Source organism: Arachis hypogaea, chromosome 20, assembly GCF_003086295.3.
Source record: "Arachis hypogaea cultivar Tifrunner chromosome 20, arahy.Tifrunner.gnm2.J5K5, whole genome shotgun sequence".
In the NCBI taxonomy this organism is placed as follows: domain Eukaryota; kingdom Viridiplantae; phylum Streptophyta; class Magnoliopsida; order Fabales; family Fabaceae; genus Arachis; species Arachis hypogaea.
In genome coordinates, this window is record NC_092055.1 from 1261067 (window position 1) to 1275811 (window position 14745).

The 14745-nt window shown below is 30.6% G+C and overlaps 1 protein-coding gene across 13 annotated transcripts; it reads right to left on the reverse strand.

Moving 5' to 3' along the window:
* Positions 1-10360: 10360 nt before the first annotated feature.
* LOC112783719 (uncharacterized) lies at positions 10361-13152 on the reverse strand. Of its 13 annotated transcripts, none has more exons than XM_072229657.1 (4): positions 12499-13147; positions 12302-12414; positions 11053-12154; positions 10361-10596 (listed from the first exon to the last, which is right to left on the reverse strand). In XM_072229657.1, exons 1-3 carry the CDS (start codon positions 13005-13007, stop codon positions 12150-12152), a joined length of 627 nt encoding a protein of 208 aa, XP_072085758.1. In that variant the 5' UTR covers positions 13008-13147; the 3' UTR covers positions 10361-10596; positions 11053-12149. The 13 variants fall into 13 exon arrangements, with proteins under 13 accessions (XP_072085758.1, XP_072085759.1, XP_072085760.1 ...); XM_072229658.1 differs by having other exon boundaries at positions 12099-12154; positions 12499-13143; XM_072229659.1 differs by having other exon boundaries at positions 10361-10610; positions 12099-12154; positions 12499-13143.
* Between the last annotated feature and the right edge of the window lie 1593 nt (positions 13153-14745).

Sequence of the window (14745 nt, forward strand, 5' to 3'; positions counted from 1 at the left end):
AATAATTAATATTATTATTATTATTATTATTATTATTATTATTATTATTATTATTGAACTAATTAAGTAAGCTTAACTCATCTTAAAAATTAGTTCAAGAGGTGATAAAATTTTTTATTTATAAATTTTTTAGAGGTTATATTTTTAAGAGACGTAGGTTTTGTTTTATATGTATTATAATTATATAGAAAAACAATAAACCAAGTTGATTATAGATTATCTTAGATTTTTTTTTCACTTTGTTAAAATTGATCTTTCTCTATATATTTATTTGTAATTTTTTTATTGATTATTGTTACTTTACTCTTTTTTAAAATTGATCTACTTTTGAGATTCATATAATAATATATATACTTGATATTATTCTTGTGTTTTGTACAATAGAATACTAAAAACATACATAAACTAATTATGTATGTTAAAAATTTACATGAAAATATGTTATCCATAATATCTTATATATAGGATATGCTTGTGTGATGTTAATTTAGTCATCCATCAACATTTCTTTTATCAGATTTTAATCATGGGTTGCTGCTGGCTTATTAGAGAAATAGTGAAGCTAATTAATAAGTTTCTATTTGATCTTTAATTTAATTTTGTCAAAAATCATGTGACATTATTAGCCAAAGCTAAGGAAGAAATAGAATGAAAAGCAACATAAGAACATTAGCCAAGCAAATAGATTAGAGTATGAATTAAAATTTGATACATATTTGATCTATCTGTATTATTAGACATTTGTATAAAGTTCAGTACACTAGAGCCTAAAATAAATTAAATTAAATTAAATTATATCATACTAATATTATTTTTCTATTATAACTAGAATAACTTCTTAAAATTTATGCCAATGAGTAATAGTTTAAATAGTATAGTCTTTTCATACTCACCTCGTGGGTTCGAGTCTTCTTATCTTTGATAAAAAAAATTTCTTAAAAATTATCCAATCAAGGGCCCAAAATAAATATAGTGAACTTTAATTTATTTGTGTGTTATTGCACTTGACAAATATTTTTGTCTTAATTTGATAGATAATGAAGTAATTACTGGATCATCTGAAAAGTGTTTGCATAAGGAAAATTATGATGAGAAAGAAACAAATATTATTAATCATCAAGAACTCAAGGATGACCTTCTACGCAGACACAGTGGCTACATTACTAATCTGAAACATGAATTCTCCAAAAACAAGAAGAAAGAAAGGCTACCCAATGAAGCAAAGCAAATCTTACTTGCATGGTGGGATATTCACTTCAAATGGCCATATCCAACGGTAATATATATAATCAAACCATCTTTTTTAATGGGTGAAAACTCAGGTGCAGTCGACTTCACGTGAAATTGATAGTCGAGAGCCGTTAAATAATTTGATTGATTTGACTAAATTTTTATCTACCGACTCTCAGCTATCAACTTAATTCACATGAAGTCGACCGGACCTGAGTTTTCACCTTTTTAATTACTTCCACATTATCATTAACTAATGAAAAAGTAAAGGTAAACAGTTATTAACCAACTAACTTTAAACAACTGCAATTAATAATGATTGATCTTGTATTTTTTAAAAAAAATTAAATAATTATTAATTAATGACAATTTAAAATTAAGATGATCAATTAATGACAAATTAGCTGGTAGTGTCAATATTGGTTATCTAGCAGAGTTCATTATTTTCTATCATATTTTATCGTAAGATGAGTTTTTTTTTTATATAATTTTAATGAGATACTATTCAATTTGGTCTATGAACTTGCATGCGAGTTTTAATTTAGTCCCTAAAATTTTAATTGCTCTATTTAATTCCTAAACTTTAAGAATGTGACAGATTTTAGTTCCTAAGATAATTTTCGATGCATAGAGATTAATAAAACGCTTATATAGACTACCCCATTAGACTCTAAATGACATTACTTTTGTTTTGGCACTTGAATAATTCAAAAATAAATTTTTGGAGTGTCCATTAAATATAATTTAAATTATGCAAATGTTTATCAAATTTGATACTTATAAGAATAAAAATAACAAAGTTGCACGATATTTTATATTTAAATAAAATATATGATAAAATTTATTTTATGTATTAAATATGTGTACAATTAAACTTATTTTATAATAATGTATTAATTAAAGAGTAATTTATCCTCCAATTTTTAATAGATACATATGAAAGTAAATTGCCTTATTGCTAAACCAATTTGGGTTGGTCGAGTGGTCAGCTCACTCGTCCGCTTAAGCAAGTGTTAAACCCTTAAATGGAGATTCGATCCGCGACGGATTAATCCTTGGCCTGTCGGATTGGGGAAGATCGTGGGCAACCAAAAAAAAAATTGCCTTATTGCTTTATTTTAACTAGCAAGCCTCATAATTTTTGTAAAAGATAGAATTGAATAACAACTTTTAGATGGATCTAATTGATGCAGCATGCAGATAAGGTTGCCCTAACTAAATGGACCGGTCTTGATACGAAGCAGATAAACAACTGGTTTATAAACCAAAGGAAGCGGCATTGGAAACAAACAGAGAAAATGGAAACCACTGTAATTTTGGATGGTATATATGGCCCTATTTGTATCACTGATTAATAGGGATCTGCCCCCTATTAATTTGCCTACTATATAGAATAATAATTTAGAATAAGTCATTTTATATGAATAAATATGATTTGAAATGGATTTAATTTGTAAATTAAGAAGATAATTTTTTTTTAATGTTATATAGTTTTAATTTTATGCCTAATATATTTTTTATTTTATTTTTTAATGTTAGCTTTATCTCTAATATTTAAAATACGTTCTAGGGACCACTTCGATAAAAACATTAAAAATATTTTTTTTAAAGACGTTTATATGTATCATGATATTATTGGACATCTTTATTAAATCGGTTAATAATTTATTTTTTAATAAACCAGAACAAAATCGGTTTATTATAATAACAATAATAAATCCAATTGTTCGCACTATAATTATTAGATCCGATTTAATCCGATTGATTTACACAATCTAAACCGAATCATGTTTAAATTTTTTTATAAAGAGACAAATATATTCCTGATTTTTGTTTAAAAAAAAAGAAACATGATCCAGTATCAGTTATATATGTAAATTGATCGGTTCGACCGAATTTTATAACAATTAGATTTATTGTTATTGTTATAAAAAAATTGGTTTTATTCTAGTTTTTTAAAAAATTAAAAAATAACCAATTCATTAATTTGTTAAATAATAATGCAACACATAAATATCTTTACAAAAAGACGTTTTACGTGTCTTTATAGAAGATATCCTCCATAAATTTGTTATATATCTTCTAGAAAATTATCATTATGGTAAACAAATTTCTCTATTTTCCACTACTTATATATCCCTTATCTCACACACACACGTTAAAATAATTACATATTTTATATTAAAGGAATAAAATATAAATAATACACACACATATTAAAACAATTATATATTTTATATTAAAGGAATAAAATATAAATAATATAAAATATTATTTTTATTCTTTAATAATAATATTATATTTATTTATTTTTATAATTTAATTTTAATATTTTAACATTATAAAATATTTTATATAATTATCTTACTATATTCATTTTTTTAAATAATAATTTATACGTTTAATATATAACATAAATAGCAATACATAATTGAATACATTGTATCAAAGTTAAATTCATATTTTATTATAATTTTATATATTATTTAATTATTATTGAATCAAATGATTTAATCAATAATTCTCCGATTTGATTGAACTATTAATTCAATGACTCAATAATTTAACTGAATCAATTATCAATTCAATTCTAATAACTATAATTTCGTTCCTTGATTTTTGTTAGTCGGTGTACTTTTTTTGTGTATTTTTAATAGATTTTGTCCTATTCTTTTTTTTTTCTCTCTCTAATTTAAGAGATTTATTTTGGTTGATTTGAAGTATAAATTAAGCATATGTCTTTTTTCTCCCTTCTATATACTTATTTTTTCTATTTTAGAATAATGATAATAATAATTAGATTTTAGACATTTTAATTACAAAAGTTTTGATATCATAATATAAAATCAAGTAGAATCAAATGAGTGATTATTTATTTGATTCTATTTTCATAAATAAAAATAGATAAAAAGGTAAACTAATAAAATTCTATAAGTAGAGTTTAAATGAGAGAAGGTTGGTTGGAGAAAATAAAGTAGAAGGATCATGTTTAAAGAAGACTAACAAGAGGTTAGGTAAAAAAAAAAATATCCTGGTGCATAAGCAATCAATAAGATCTGAAAAAAAGGTTACACTCAAAAGACTCAACTTTATCCAAAATAATTGTGTTAAAAGAAATCTTTTATCATGTATGAAGTTTTTTTTTTTGGTTTCCCACGGTATCTCCCAACCCGAAAGGTTAAGGACTAATCCGTCGCAGATCTGATTCGAACCTCCGACACTTGTTTAAGCGGACGAGTGAGCTGACCACTTGACCAACCCAAATTGGTTAAGGACTAATCCGTCGCGGATCTGAGCTCCATTTAAGGGTCTGCCGCTGGCCAATGGGTTGCTGCATGCACAAGGCGGGATTCGAACCCCCAACACTTGTTTAAGCGGACGAGTGAGCTGACCACTTGACCAACCCAAGTTGGTTATATATGAAGTTATGGAGATGGTGAATAGTATAAGTATCAATAAAGCCTTTAACGGTAGAATTCGTAATAAGTTCTCTTTAATTTTTTTGGCCCTTAGCCCAAAAATTAAAAAAAAAATCTTATCTGTCCTAATCTAAAAACCAAAAAAAAAAAAAAAAAAAAAAAAAAAAAAAAAAAACAAGACATGCTCCGCTCAATCCTACTGAACACCACTTCATATACAAACATAAAACATAACTAAAAATAAAGTGGATTCTATATATAAAGCTATGTGGTTGATGTACGGATACCTATTAGCAATTTGTATTAGATTTATGTGGTATTATTTATTCTCGAATTAAAAAAAGAAGAAGAAGATGGAAGGTTTTTCTATTTGTATTAGGGTATTAGCGTGACTCTTATAAAAAGGTTTTGTTTTTCTCTATTTTGATATTACAGTTTTTTTTATCTTCTTTTTTCTTTGGAACTTATCTTTGCCACCACAAACCCAAATCTTATTATTTTGTCTGTAATTCTTTTAAACTCTCATAAAATTTAAAACTTTGTCTTCACACATGAACACAATATTTTTTGCCTCTCTCTGACAAAAATTCAACTTAATTACTGATATACAAGCTTTTTTTTTATTATTGTCTCAGTCCTATTTTTTTTAAATATTCTTTTGGGTATTAGGATTTTGAGATAGTTGTGGATCTTGATATAAGAAAAAAAAAGAAAATTTACTATTCGAAATATTTTTTATTTTAATTTTTTAAATAAATTTGAAAAAGATTTTGGTCTTTTTAAAAATAATTTTAGTATTAAAATAATTTTTTTTATATTTTTAGTATTAAAATAATTTTTTGTTACCAATTTAAGTATATTATAGCTTATGTTATGATTTTACTTTTTTTTAATCTATTCTTCTCAAGTTGAGATCAGCCTGTTACATTCAATTCTACTCGATCCTAACACTACTTCACAAACAAACATAAAACGTAACTGAATAGAGTGCGTTCTATATATAAAACTAACCCAGCTTAGCCTCGAGACCGACAAAGAGTAATATAGGGATATTCACCTATTATTTATCGACTACGCCTTTCGGCCTGATTTTAGGCCCTGACTCACCCTGTGGACGAACCTTGCGGAGAAATCTTTGGGTTTTTGAGGCATTGAATTGTCACCAATGTTTGCATTATTCAAGCTGACATTCTCGCTACCGCTTCGCCTACTACTACTCGTGTGGATCCTTTCTTCTAAGGTGAAACACTCCCTTACTGATTTATTTTCACATCATTATATGGTTGACGTAGGGATAATTATCAGAAATTTACATTAAATCTATCCCTAACTCATTGAGTTATGTTGTCTTCTCACTCAAACCACTGGACAAGTAGAATCAACTAGGATTTTTATATACTTATACGGTTGGCTTTGAGTTTAGGGTTGATAATGGCACTGCAGAAAAAGATAATTAATACCAGGATGATATTTTTTTTTTTTAGTTTATTTTTGGTAAATTTTGAAATTTTTTTGTTGGTAATTGGGTTTTAATAATAAATTCTTTTTTTTTTGTGAAAATACAGAGCTTAACACAATAAAGTGGAGTAAACAGAAATAGTAGAAACTATAATCCAAAAGTAAAGTACGTACAACCATATCATGAAGAATAATTCCTATGTCATTTTCGGCATAGTCATCAACAACTAAAGGGATCCCCACCTTTCTACTCGTTAGAGCTCAATAACTCTTTAGTGAAAAAAATGTGTATGTTGGGTTAAATGTCTAGTCAATAATTAATACAAAATGGAGAAGTGTGAGCTAGTAGAATATTAGTGGTGAATTTTAAATTGTGGGTATATTGACCAAAGTTTTAACTTTGTAGTTGCTAGAACTATTTGAAATATTTATCCTACCCTCTTAATTTGACTGATATGTCAAGAGTGGTTTAGTGTTTTATTTGAATTTGGGTTAAATATTTTCTCGAAACAAACTTGCTCTTTAAAAATCATTTTAGTTGGAGTTTGTTGTAACTTTAAGATCACATATTCAAGTCGTAGAAACAATCACTAATAAGATTAGATTGCGTATATTATGCCCTGTAGATATGATTCTTCTTCAAATTTTATGTTAATATAGAATACTAGTATATCAGATTATTTTTTTATTATAAAAGAGTAAAATACTTTAAAAGTATGTCACAGCTTAAAATGAGTCATAACTGGCGCTCAGAAAAAATAGTTCCCCATCAAGCCTAACTGATTCGAAAATGAGATAAATAAGAAGGTTACACATATTTTTGATAAATTTACAAATTTTTTTGATGAATAATTACATATTTTTAACAAAAATAAAATAAATAAATATGAATAAATTCTGCCTGTGACATATGGAGCAGATGACGCCCAAGAACTCAACAAGAAATAGATATCCATTGCAGATCATTACTCTTAAATAGAAATACTCACATAATCAAATATTTATTTCTGAAAAATATTAAAAAAAAAACAGAGTGAGTTTTGCAACTCAGTGACTAGACAGTACATCTATAATTCTCATGAGACCATATAAACATTATTATAAAAATAATTTTATTTAGAAAATAATAATTTATATGAATGAGTGAATCAATAAGGAATTTCTCGTACAGAATAAAATCAAATAATCCACACTTGGGCGGCTCCACCTTTAAGGGTAGCCCTTTCCTCTCGTGTGTCTGTACGGAATAACAGATCCAACGTGTGGCCTACACGTTAGGCTAGCAACGCCCCTGCTAGCTGAGGTCTGAGCCAGATGCATCTAGGTTAACGTCATAACCGCCGCTAACTACGGTTTTCTAATACGAGCCTCCCAAACCAATTCAAACATATAATTTCAAATATAACAAATTATTCGATCTTTCAAGCACGAGGTATCAAATCAAATCAAATAATACTTTCTCATACAAATCTTATTCAATTATATTTTCTCAATCTTAAGGCATTTCAAATATATTTTACAATTTCAAAATAAGTGAATACCAACAAATACTTCAATGTTTCAAAAATACATATTCGAGTAAAATCAAATGCTTTAAAATAATATAAAACTTCTTCAAACATACATATAGACTCATAAAAACATATAGTCTCATGTGCACATTAAAATGAGCTTAACAAGGATAAATATTTAGTTCTAATAAATCGATCATTCAAATTAATTTAAAATCTTTTGATAAAAATCTTTGTAAGTATAACTATAAATTCAAACACCGTATATTAAAATAATTATAGCTAAGCCAAATAATTATAAATGTAAAGCATACTCACAACATGGTCCTAAGAGACCGAAGAGGCCGAACTCGGGTGCCAAATTAAAAGGGTACGAAAGAGCGCAGAACTTGAACTGGGACAGTGCAGCAACTTCAATTCTTACGATAGCAACAATGGCCACAACACCAGCCAAATGTAGTAGATTCAAATCGAATAAAAGACAAATACAAATATAGTTCTAAAAATTCAAAACAGAATAGAGGTAAAAAATAAATCAGAATAAGAGCAAGACAGAGAAACGAAATGGCAGCAGAGACAAGGTGAAAATGGAATAGATCAAGGGAAGAAGCTAGACCAGAACAGTGGCAAGACAGTGTTGCCGGCAAGTTTGGAAGTTGTAGCATGTTTTCCGGCAACAGTAAAAGCTACACTGGTGAAACAAAACAGCGGTGGCATTAGATCCTCTCCTCCGGCAGTGGCATCAGTAACTCCGACAAAAACAGGGAGGCTAGGGGTCAGCCACGGTGGAGCAAGTTAGGGGATGAAGTAGCTCCAGGTGCACCAGCGGTGAGCTCCAGTGACGGCAACGGCAGAAACCTCCATCGTCACCTCCTCTCACGAATGCCATCCTCCTTCCCTCTATCTTGTAGCTCTCTCACCCTCTCTTTGTTCTTTGCGCTTTCCGCTACAACGACAAGGTCTCCCTCCAACGGCGATTTCTTCAGCGGCGACGATGCCGCGCCTCCTCCCTCTCCTCGTCGCGTTTTCTCTCTCAATGTCTCTCTTTCTGGTTCGTTCTTCATCCCTCCCTCTCCTTTTTGGGTTTGTGCTTGTCATTACCTCTTCTCTGATTTGAACCTCTCTCGCTCTCTCTCGATGTCAACAACGACAGTGGCTCCAGCCCTGCTGGCCCTCTTCCTTTTCTTTTTCTTCCTTTCTTCTCTTCCTTCTTTCTCTCATTCGCTCTCTTTACTTCTCTTCTCTGATTTGGGGAGAGAGTGTTGGTAATTTAAGAAGTTAGGGTTTGGTTTAGGAAAAAAGAGGAATAAGGGTATTGTAGGAATTTTACAAAGCATATACAAAATTTTGTGAGATTGACATGGACTAAATTATTGGGAATAAATAGTATGACCACAATCCAATCAATTATGTGTCAAATAATTTATTATTGTTATTATATTAAAATGTTAATATAATAAGATCTTTGATTAAATTTAGATATTTATCATTGTGATAATGATAATAATATTGAGAGATGAATCTATTATAATTTAATCTAAATTGTTCTTGGTCATAGGATTATTAAAAAGGACATTATAATCCGAAAAGATATATATATATATATATATATATTAATAGATCTCATTTATTAAATTATATATATAGATGGTGCATATAGAGATATCACCGTTGAACTAACTCATTTTGAGAATTTCTAATAGTTATAATTATCACATATTTGTCAATAGGATATTCTCAAAATAAACATAGTAATAGAGTTTATTTGACTTGAGACTATTATAGTAATTGAGAATGTATTAAATACTTTGATTCCGGACAACTAATACCCTAGGGTGCTAGTTGAATGGACATTGAATATGATTTGAATACTTGTAGAATTAATGATTAATCAATAAAGAATCTGTCAACTCTCGGTAAAGAGTTTGAGCTCTATGATTATGATAATTGAGATGAATAAAACCTTGGCCAAGGAGATTGAATGAATGAAAAAATGAGTTTCTTAGGTTATTATAATAATGGTAACAAGTTAGAATTTGACAATTAAACCATATTTTAAAGGTTAACCAAGAGCGAGAAAGATGAAAAGAATTATACTTTGTTTTTCTGAGGTTCTTAGTAAAAATAGATTACTTCATACTATTGGGTTGTTGAGGAGTGTTGCTAGACGCAAACCTTAATTAGTAAATTTAGTATGTCTAATTTACTACCCTCTTAGTATTGAATAGGGGTGGCAAACGGGCCTAAACCCGTCGGGTCGGCCCGCGTAACCCGCCGCTGAAAAATTGGGACCGCCAAATAGCAAAAGCCAGCCTAACCCGCACCGCTTAAACCGCGGGCTTTGGCAGGGCGAGCTTCCCCGCCGGACTTAATATTTTTTTGACAAGGGGTATTTTTACAATTTTTTTTTGCCAAAACCCAACTTCCCACAACCCAACTTACAAGAGAATGAAGATGAAAATTGAGTATTTTGGATTATGTTTATTTTGTTTTAGAGACAATATTTATAATTATGTTTTCGATTATGTTTATTTTGCTTTGGGAACAATATTTATAATTATGTTTTGGATGAAAACTTGGTTTATAATTATGTTTATTAGATATTTATAATTACAAATGTAACACCCTCACTATCAGAAGTCACGCTTCGGGCTGCGCTACTCTGATAGCAAGAAGTATTAGGACTACTTTACATACTAAATAATAAAATAGGAACCTGTGACTCGACACTGTATCGCTGAATTCTTCGAAAACCAGAAATAAATACTTTATCTTAAGAAAAATACAAACAGACATAGATTCATATACAAGACTCCTTACCTAATAACTCAATATATTATACATATAAAACATACAATTCCTATCCCTCTTACAAACTTGTAATAACAAGGACGAAGGAAGAAAATAATCAAATTAATACAGCAACATATATAAACCAAACGCAGTATAACTCCCTATAACGCTTCCTCATCTGGTTCCTGAAAAGGTAAAGCTGTAGGGGGTGAGAACCTAACCACACGGTCTCACCATGGAATTTCAAAGTTGTCATAAGAAGATATTTAATAAGAAAACTGTTCTCAAGCTCAGTGATTATCATTGCCTTATGAATCTTTTAAAACCATAGGAAATCGTTCAAAACTTTTTTAAAGAAACAATGTTTAATCTTTTAGAAATCCAAAACCTTTCCTTTCTTATAAGAAAATCTCAATCAGAAACCAACCACGCAATCAAACAACACCATCATTAATTCAGCACTAAAGTTCATTCTCAAATGTAGCACGCCAGGACAAACACAGGCAAGACAGACAAGGAAAGCACAAGTAGGTAGCAGTTACAGTAAATAATTCAAGTAGTAGTTAAGTACAGTCTAGCAATTAGGCAAACCAAAACAAGTTCAAACCCAAGCAAAGCATACAAATGCATATAATACATACCTGTCCTATGGCTGATGAGTCTCATCTGTCGGTTATATAGCCAACCCGACATGTCTGGTAGCTAACCCGGAAATCGTCCTCTTGAAAACTGGTGAGCGGTACAGTACCACGATCCTCACCTGGTGGGCGATAAACCACCTCGATCCCCACCATCTGCGGGCGGTAAACCACCTCGATCCCCACAGACGTTTTCAATTGGAAAACAGCACACACGTGGGCAGTAAATAACCACGATCCCCACAAAATAATTTTCATATCAAATTCATCCTCTTTATCTTTCAATTCATTCAACAATTATTATCATTCATCAGTCCATATCTCATTTCCAAATTCATTCAAAATCATATTTCAAAGAATATCCTCATCATCCTTCTTTCCATTCCGTTCACTAACAATCCCAATCCAAAACACAATTCTTCCTTTGATAAATAAATTAATCTTAAACCATATAATGTTTAAAACGAAACCTTTTAAAATAACTACTTCAAACGAAACTCCTAATTTTATAAAATTTTGGCAACATCTCCTCTAAAATTCGGACTCTGCCACCCTTTTCGGGTCCCATCCAAACATTTCTCAAACTTTTTCTCAACCATTTTCAAATCTCAAACAATTTTCCAGAGTTGAACCAGTTCCAATATCAATTTATTTTCAAATCAAACCAATTCCAACAATAAAACTCTTTTTAAAATCAAATCAACTCAAATATTAAATTATTTATAAAATCAGACTAACTCAAAATCAAACCGCTCCCAAAATCAACTCATTTTCATATCTCAAATTATTTCCAAAAATCGATTCATTTATATTACCAAGTAAACTCTAAAACCAAGAAAATTCACCTTTCATAATAATCAAGTAAATAACATTTCAAACCGATTTTTACCAACAACCATACATCATTCACGCAATCAAGCACTCAATAATCCAATCCAACAAACCATCACATCCACAAGACAAATATAATCACAGAAGTATATCTTTTTGCGTCAATATCTATTTATCACAACTCTGTAATGTAAAATAGATTTAAAAAAAATCCCTACCTCGACAAGCCGAAACCCGAAAACCAAACGCGTCAACTGAACTCTTTTATCTCAGCCTGAAATAAAAAGCAGCCACAACTACAGCAACTCTAATTACGGCACGTAAGGACCGAAACTCGAACCTAAAGAATTAATGTTGCAAGGACTTTAAAAACAGATAACAGAGCAGCTACCGAGAGAATTCGGAACAGGAAACAGCTTACCAAACTTACGAATAGCCGAGAAAACTGAACGTCGGTGACTCCGTTGGCGACGCGGCAGCTCGATGTCGCATGCACCACTACTAAACTCAGCATGCGAGAACCACAACTCGACCCTACGTTACCGTCATCACAATTACTATAACAAGCTATGACGAAAAAAACTTATTTTTAAAGGTTTCAGAGACGATAAAGCTTACCAAGGGAAAAGGGACTTCAGTGGCGGTTTCGGGCGGCGACGTGGCGTGGTGCGGCGCGGTGGACGGTGGCGGATCTGCGGCGGTGAAAGGCGGTGGAGGCACGGCCGCTCGAACAAAAACCCCCCTCCGTCGATCTTTCTCTCTCCTCGAGCTTCTCTCTCTTTGAATCTTGCCGACGGCAACCATGGGAGCTCGGCGACGGCAACAACACACGGCGGCGCAGTGTTGCGTAGCGGATCGCGCTCCTCCTCGCGGCACTGGCCCGCGTCTTCTCCTTCCCCTGTTCGTGATTCCAGCGGCGACGGCAAGGATCCGACGAAGCTGGCGGCGATGACGCGAGCAGTAAGACGCCAAGACGACGGCAAGCTACTTCCTTCCCGACGCTCTTCCTCATTGGTGCGACACGGCGGCGCGGCGGCAGTGACGCCCGCCGGCGCCGTCCTTCTTCTCTCCCCCTTCTTTCCTTTTCCCGCGGTCCCCCACTCCTCTCTTCCTTTTCTTCTTTTCATTCTTTCCTTCCTTTCTTTTTTTTTTCTTTCTCTCTTTAGTTTTTCTGAAGCTGGGTTTTGGGGAAGGTTAGGGAAGAAGGGTTGGTGGCGGTGAATAGAAAGAGACAAGGAAAACTGGAAAAGAAAAAGTAATAATAAAGTTAAAGGAGAGAATTAGTATTTAAAATTTATATAAATATATAAAAGAAAACATAGTATATATTATTAATTTTAATTTAGATTTGGGGTTTAATTTAGATTTGATTAATTTTAATCAAATTAGGATATAGAGTGTTAATTTAAAATCTAATTTAATCTTAAAAATTATTTTAAAATATCATTTGTTGTATTAAAATATTAATTAATTTAAAATCAAATTCTTTAATTGAATTTATAAGATAATAAGATTAATTTTCTTTATTCCTAAAACATGAAGTATTAAATTATAGAAATATCAATTATTTGAATTAAATCGCATAAAATTTTTTGTCATTTCGTAACTACTAATTTTATAATTTAAATATAGAAAATAATTTAATAATTATAAAATTAGGTAAAACTCTAATTAATTATCAAAATCTGATTTAATTTTTGATTTAATTAGCTTTGATAAAATAATTTCTGAAGATAAAATTTTTAATGAATTAAATGAATTGAAATTAATTTATAATAAGATTTATTCGAAAATTCTGGATCTTACAACAAAGGCTTTAATGTTTGTGAATATAAAAATTATAATTTGTTTATATTTTTAAAAATTATAATAGTTAAAAGTAAAAAATAGAGGAGATTTTTTTTATGCCTTTATATATATTATTTAATAGTTAAAAGTAAAAAAAAAAAAGAGGATATTTAGCGGGCTTAACTCGCCGGCCCGCCAGCCTGTCGTTAGGCGGGGCGAGCTCGGATTCTGGGACCGCCTAACTAGGCGGGGCGGGGCGGGCTTCCCCACTTGCCACCCCTAGTATTGAACCTATGGAGTCACGTATTAACGAGTGTTTTAATTTTTGCTGTAGAATTGATTAATTATTATTTTGATTTGATCAAATAAATAATTATATTAATTCAAATTGAATATTATTATATTCTTTGCTAGTACTAAGAATATAATAATAATATGATAATTGAGAATATTAAATGAGATTTGAGAATAATTAATTATTCTATCTCTAAACTTGAATTCTAAATTTGGATGAAATCCTAACTGATTCTGTTTCAAATTGAATTATGATATGATTCATAAATTTGAAAGATTCAAGTTTAAAATAGTAAGATATGATTCAAATTTAAATTGAGATTCAAATTTAAAATAAGTAACAAATCTCATACTATATATATGTATGTCAAGAGTAGAGGAAAGATAGATGAGAAAAAAACACAAGAGTTTTATTCCTTTACCTCTACACACATAAACATATGTGAGTCTATTTTTAGAGAAGAATTTTATGGTGTGCAAAGAGTTGAAAGAGATTTCTCAATTTAGATCAAATATTCATTGGTCGAGGAGTTGACAGCAAAGGTTGGTTTCGGTGTGGATACGCATAGCGCCTTTGTACCATCGAAGGGAGAAAGTGATTTTTACTAGGTATCTAGATCTGATCTATATATTGTTTATTTGAATAAAATTTAAGTACAAAATAGATCTTTAAGATTTATTTCTTTTCTTCTGCGGCATGTTATGAACACATGGTAATCCTTCATAAACCTAATTCATTAGGAGTAAATATTAAAAAAAGAAGCTTGGGAGAATATTGTGATT